This window comes from Diaphorina citri, unplaced genomic scaffold (assembly GCF_000475195.1).
Source record: "Diaphorina citri unplaced genomic scaffold, Diaci psyllid genome assembly version 1.1 scaffold8594, whole genome shotgun sequence".
Lineage (NCBI taxonomy): Eukaryota > Metazoa > Arthropoda > Insecta > Hemiptera > Psyllidae > Diaphorina > Diaphorina citri.
In genome coordinates this window covers 3,184-10,238 of record NW_007385969.1, presented here as the reverse complement: position 1 = coordinate 10,238, position 7,055 = coordinate 3,184, and the positions used below count along the sequence as shown (strand labels likewise).

Sequence of the window (7,055 nt, the reverse complement as noted above, 5' to 3'; positions counted from 1 at the left end):
GAAAAGGAATGGGGTAGTACAATAAGACATAGAAAAAGGAACATAGAACAAGGGGAAGTGAGTAAAAAGAAAAAAAAAATAATAAAATAGGGTATAAAAATTAGAATAAACAGGAGTGGAATGAAGATTTACAAAGGAACAATCAAGGGTTAAAAGGGATAAATAACAATAATGAAAAAAAAAAAAATGAAAAGCCGAAATTTTGATTTTCCAAGCTTGTGAAGTAATCTCATACAAAATACAAACTGTTTTGATAAGCTGATAAGGAAGAATCTGTTGCCGATTTTCATTCCTTTTAAACAACTTTACAAGATACGTGTATCCGTAGATATCAAACAGGTAAGTAGAGCCTATAGTCAAACCAGATTGATTGAACCATGGAGCTACTGGGAATCCTAGCAAAAAAGTCAAAAGGAACACATGTAAGGAAACAGGTGGGGGAAGAAAAGGGTAAAACCAGTGACAAGGAAATATTTGAATCATGTATAAAATTTATAGTTTTGGTAATAGGTTTGAATCTTTCAGGAATCTAAATAATAAATCGATAGTTCTAGGATTATCCCCCAGGATATCCTTGATTTGAAGGTTGTTTAGGTTATATTTTAGTCTTATCTGTGTATATTTAGTACAATGACATAAAATATGTTTAACCGTTATGGTAACGTTACAAACTTCGCATTGAGGTGGATCGGTTCTTTCCATTAGGAAGCCATGAGTTAATCTAGTATGCCCGATCCTGAGTCTAGATAATATTATTTCTTCTTTTCTTGAATTGCGGTTGGAAGTTTGCCACTCTTTAACTGTATCTTTAATTTTATTGGGAGGTTGAATATTATCCCACCAAATTTGCCATTTTTTCTTAAATTCGTTTTTTAAGAAAGCTTTTAAATCAACATGTGTGATCAGGGAATAATTTTGGGCATTGATAAATGACTGAGCTGCCTTGTCAACCTCTTCGTTCCCTGCTATACCGCAGTGAGATGGTATCCAAATAATTTTAACGTTATTTCCTTTTAGGATTAGTTTATGGCATGCCACTTGAATATCATGTATTAAAATGTTTTTACAGAATAACTGTTGCATAGATGAAATCAAGCTTTTAGAATCAGTGAAAATTAGTATGTTGTCAGGTATTGGGCGGTTAATTAAATTATCCAAGCACATTTCCATTGCAAAGGCCTCAGCTGTAAAACTTGAAGATAAGGAGTTCAGTCTGTAAGTGGACATTTCTTGATTAATCTTGTGAGCACTTCCCACGCCTCTGCAACTTTTGGAACCATCAGTAAAACATACCAGTGAATTATTCTTTCTATTCTTGTTGATATATTCGCAATATTTGAGTTGAAAATCCTGAGGTAAAACAGAGCGTTTAGTGGAGCCTGAAATTTTCTCAAACTGAGGGGATCTGATTTGCCATGGAGGATAAGAGCAAGATGGAAGGCGAAGAAGAGGGTATATATTCTTGAGGTCAATCCATTCGGAAAACCTAACAGCTAAGGGTTTGGAATTTTTTTCTGTTTATTAGTCAGTTCCCGTATTTTCCATAGATTTGGAAAAAACCGGAACAAAGGTGTGTTCCGGCGGAACATTTGATTTTTGACAAAAATACGGATTGTTCCGGAAAATAACGTACGGTTGGCAACCCTATTCTGCTATTAGTTTTGACAACATTCATGAAGAAACAATTGTTATTTATGGGATAGAGCATCACTGGCTGCTAGCAACCAGCTCTTCATAAACTTTTAAGTAGTATTTCCATTGCTCACGATATAGGTACTCAAATGGAAGAAAAAAGTTGAATTCTTTGTAATCCTGAACAGTCTCCAATCATTTTCAGAGGTCAAAAAACGAAATTTTAACAAGAGTTTGTACACCTGGCTGTAAATGTGCTCCCTTGAGTTCAAATGAGATAATTTTATTTAATTTCCAGGCACATGCAGGTCCAAATGGATTCGACAGAGGTCTCAAGCTACAGAGGATAGTAGGAGCTACAGATGTCACTGGACAACTCACATTCCTTGTCAAATGGTAAAAAAAAAAAAAAATCTGATTTGTAATTGAACAGTTTTTCTTTCTCTTGTTCTTAAAGGACATCATTTCAGGATTTCACCTGGTTTGTCTAAATTTTCAGGAAAAGCTTGTGATTGTTTGCCAAATTTTCAGGGATATTTGAGATCATGTCACAATTTCACAACAATTTTTTTCTAAATTTCCAGGGATGGCTGTGATGAGCTAGACCTGGTCTCTGCCCCCCTTTGCAATGAGAAAGAACCTCATGCTGTCATCAAATTCTATGAAGAGAGGCTCACATGGCATACAACACCCCAGGATGAAAGGAAGTAAGCACAACCAAGTTTGTAGGTACCATGATAGGTATTTAACAAAATGTGTGTCTGTTAGTAGGACTTGGGTCCACAACATTTAGCTTGTACCTACCTAGCTTGTTTAGACAAATACATATTTGCACATATTCCTTATCTGGTTGGTCATACAGTCAAACAATTGGATGTGAAATATTTTAATATTCCATTTTAAAATTTAATTGTGCCATATCACAGCGTACCAATGATTGTAAGTCATAAAAATCAGAACTTGAGTTATACCTATGTAGGACATGGGTACCAAGAAATTTTGGGGAACGAGATATTCTTTTTCCTCTCAGATTATCTGGTAATTGGTGTCTTGAAATTGAGTCTGGGAGGACAGTACAAGAAACAAATTTATTCATCATTCTTGTTTCAGGAGATGCCATGAGTTTAGCAGCCAGGGAATTCGCTGATGATCCTTGTTCCTCTCTCAAAAGAGGAAACATGGTGCGAGCTGCAAGGAACTTACTTTCAGCCGTGACTAGACTCTTGATTTTAGCTGACATGGTGGATGTGCATTTACTTCTGAAATCCTTGAGAGTTGTAAGTTTCCTTTTTTCCCCTTGTTGTTCCCAAGACATTTAGTACACAATGTAAAGGCATAAGTTAAAAAAAAAAAAACTTTGTACCTAGGTAATTTGTATGTTTTACCCTTGTATAAATTAATATTGAGTTGTTCACTTCTCTGTATGTGCTTCAATTTGGGAAAAAAGTAGGCTACTAAGTACTAGTATTGTACAATTCTCAAACACTGTTGACAGTAAAACTCCATATCTTGGCCAGAGTTGAACCCATGCCCTCCTGATAAGCAGATGAACATCTTGACCACTGCACCAGTAAGTCACGAATCAAAATTTATCAACTCTGTCATTTTTTTCACGCCTCTCAGGTTGAAGATGATTCTGAGAGAAGGTCAAGAACGCTTCCAGTCAAGGAGAACTCCTCGATAATATCAAAGCTTTTGGGTCCGCAATGCCACCGAAGGCTGATGGCCGGCCGCCAAAACGTCAGATGGAGCTGAAAAGATCCTCAGCTACGTCGTGATGACTTGGCGGCTGCGTCGCGCCGCGCGCCATTCCCGACCAGTTGCCTACTCACCATGCTTCCAAAAGTAGCCCTACTTGGAATACTGTTATTTGTATTTGACCATTACAGTCTGACATCCTAAGAGTGATTATGACCGTGTGACTTATAAGAAAGAAAAAAAATAAGCCTGAAAAACGTTAATAATAACAACCTACGTTGGGCTGGAATAGTTTACTTCAGGATAAAGGTATATCTACCCTTTCATTGGAAGTGAAATTATAAGTGTTGTACAGCTACTTGCAAAAAAGTATCTACCGTATACGATGCCGATCAATGTGACAGCAAAAACAAATAGGACATTGTTATCAACATGTCACTGCTTGCAGCGCATCCGTAGTTAGCTGCGAAGAAGGTAGCGCCTGCATTGCAAACGCTACGGTGCGCACAGTGTCGAAGTTCCTGCGTGGGGTGAAAAAACCACTGCTTTCTTTGCACTTTCAGTTCACCCTCTTAAAAAAAAGGTCTGTTCTCTGTTACACCAGGTATACGTGGCGTCACCCCGAGTTTAGCCTCCGGCGGCTGAGAGGAAGGAGAAACGAGACTTGGCAAGCAAAGGGAGTACGTGGGAGACAACGGAGATGCCCACTCATGAGACGCGTGACGTAACCGCCGGCACCCGAGGGCAGAGTACGTCGAGGAGCCAAGGAGATTAGAGTGAAGCACGCAAGTGACGTCCCGCCGCACGTTCGAATTGTCTCATCTGTCACTCTGTCGCCCGCGCCGGCTTACGTCACCTCTCGTCTTCATTATAAATCTCCTTTCTCTCACGGTTACTCCCCATCTTCGGTGCGCGCCGGGTTACGTACTTCCGTCTTACCTCTATACATCCTCTTGTCTCCTCCGTTACTCTCTTTCTTTACATCATGCATATTTCCTTATTATTCCGCCCAGGACACCCCATCGTTATTAACTACAGCGGTTAGAAAAACCCCACCCCTACCTAAAAACAAATGACAAAAAACAGCCGCGTGACTAACATAAACCTCTTGCTGACCGCCCACCAGAAAAACTCCGGTGCTCCCCCGTCACCATAAAAAAACCCCAAAAGCTACACTCGGTACCTATGAGTCCTGGTCTCTAGAACGTCCCGGAGGGGATCAGTCTGGTTCAACCACGATGGCGACCAACTTTCAAAGGGAGGTCGGTACCTAATGGTTCTTTTCGACCTCTCGGTCCTTTAGTCTTCTATTAACCTGTCGTAGACTTTTTCCATCTCCTCGCCCCCTCCCTAAGACTCGCACCGAACCATTACTAATGTAGACTTTTCTTCAGAGTGTCAACCTACTTATTGAATGACCATAAGAAAAAGAAAATGTAAGAGACACTATATTTCGAAATAAACAAGAGAAAAAATCTATAATAAAAAAAAAACTAGAGAAATCCGCAAGAGTCAAACTATGAAAGCCAATAAGATACAAGAAATAAAAAACAATAAAAGCAAGAACAACAATAAAACAGAAGACAAAAAAAGAAAACGTGTAACGAAAACACATAGTAAAAAGACAAAAAGAATAGTTAAGGCCAGGAAAGCAAAACAGAAACAGCAATAGATAAGCAAAACAAAGACAAATAAGATACCCTTCAACGGCAAAACAAACAAAAAAAACAACATCTCAATACTAGAAAGACATAGAAGAAAAAAAATAAGAAAAAAAAAAAACAAAAAAACAAAAAAAACAAACTCACCATCACATAAGCGAACATCACAAAAAGAGAGACAATAAAAGACATCAAACACAAAAGAACAAAGAAAACTAGAAGCGAAAGACAGAAGAAAAACAAATGACGAGAATAAAGAACAAAACCGAGACAAATACATAAAGAAAGTAAATAAGACAGGAACAAGAAAACATAATATATAAAGAACATAAACAGAAAAACAACAAACACACTAATATACACAAAAAAAACCAACATATAACCTCCATATTAACTATTTTATTAATAATCCGCCTTAGCCCAGACGCTTCCACCATGCAAGTGGCTTGCTAGACCTCAAGTCAGCATGTATTAGATGTGTTTTCCTATGCTTGCCAGTGTCACATTTTGAACAACCCGGACCGAGCCTGACGCCTCTCGCTCACTCAATCGGTCGCCCCCGACTTCACGCGCCCGAACGGCAACTTTCCATTGTTCCTCCCGCTCACGCTTCGCTAGGCATAGGCATTTTCAAAACACTGTCTTTAGGCCTTCTAAGTCGGGTTTCGCTTAGTGGCGATCAACCACCAACTCCTCCCGACTGCTTTCTTGGCCTGGGGCAGCAATGTGTCTCTCTCTCGCTTCCTTCCTCTTCTTCCTCTCAACAATCGGACGCTATCATTTATAGAAAGTCACCTACACTATCTACGGTCTCCTAAGCAGTAGGTATCGTCAAGGCACCTCACTATTTTTTATCATTGGAGCCGAATCAACCACGTCATTGTTTGAAATGAGAATGCTTCAGTAACCAGTGGAATCTCTTTAACTTATTAGATTTTAGTGATTTCTCAGTCTGCATTTCCGTTTTCTTTACGCTGCTTTTAAGTTATCTCTGGACATCGTCAAGGAATACGACCAGTCTTCTGTTAACGAATTTTTTTTTTTTTTTTTGAAGTCCCACTATATCACTTTCTTTTTTTTATCGTGCATTTAAGAAGCTGGGATTGTCGGTTCCTTTGAAAATTCTACTAACATTCCCTTAAAATTTACTATTAATTAGAAACTATTTTAAATCTAATTTATTTTAATTTAATCCATTTGCCAGGATCCCAAGGATAGTCTTGATATGATCCGGAATCTTACATACGAGCTTATGTATTGTCGTTAAAGAGGTGTCTAACTAGTACTTTAGTCATCCGGTTACCTTACCTCGTATAGATCCGTGTGTTAATCTAATGTACCTCCTATCATACATGGTACAATATGCCTACCAAGGATACGCACACATCTTAACTTATGTCCCACCGAGTTGTTCTTGCCAAACGGTGACGCTTTGACTAAGGCTCCGCTAATTGAACTTCTTAACAAACTTGTGTAAGAAGTGGACCAAATGGCCACCAATGTCTGCCCCCCAGCCGCAAACAGGCACGTCGACGAGCTTAGACGCACGGATTTATCCACTACAAGCAAAAACCGCGACCTGTTAACCCAACATCCGACAAATCTCTTTTTTTACACTCTCGCTCCACTCATGCGGACAGTTGGAACACGTTCCCATAGTTTCGAGGGGTCAGCCTCCCTCGACAGATGAGGAGATGAGGGACAATTTTCCCCAGGGTCAGTCCTGATTCGACAAGGCTGAAGGAGTAACTTCTAGGCGGGACGTCTGATTCGCCACGATGGAGGGCACCCAATTGTAGGAGGATCGGTCTCCTCATGAGGGCCAACATTGGCAGGGGGGTCCTGGCTTTTAGACCTTGTTCTATAAACAACCCCCCCCCCCCCTCCCCCTTTTTAGAAGTTGAGTGTAGCTTTTAGCAGGTCCTCGCCGGCGGTTAAGAGGGCCCCCGGGGGGTTTAGGTCCGGCGACTAGGGCCGGGCCGCCGGGACTTCGGTGCAGTGACTACATCAAATGCCGGAAGCGTATGGACAGTATGCCTTCAGAGCCAGAGGAAGAAGTCGGCG

At 40.1% G+C, this 7,055-nt stretch overlaps 2 protein-coding genes across 2 annotated transcripts in view; both read left to right on the top strand.

Moving 5' to 3' along the window:
* Positions 1-1,816: 1,816 nt before the first annotated feature.
* Positions 1,817-2,552, top strand: LOC103522452 (chromobox protein homolog 3-like; the record flags this gene model as incomplete). The annotated part of the gene is made up of 2 exons (XM_008487555.3): positions 1,817-2,028; positions 2,217-2,552. Coding segments are annotated over 2 exons (339 nt in total), but the record flags the coding sequence as incomplete, so codon positions are not given.
* A 117-nt stretch (positions 2,553-2,669) lies between these two features.
* The window catches only part of LOC103522451 (catenin alpha-like), a 4,857-nt gene continuing 471 nt past the window's right edge, over positions 2,670-7,055 (top strand). Inside the window, exons 1-2 of the mRNA XM_008487554.2 lie at positions 2,670-2,909; positions 3,256-3,340. Coding sequence (XP_008485776.1) covers positions 2,751-2,909; positions 3,256-3,340 — 244 coding nt within the window. The 5' untranslated portion in view covers positions 2,670-2,750. The remainder of the gene's footprint in view (positions 2,910-3,255; positions 3,341-7,055) is intronic.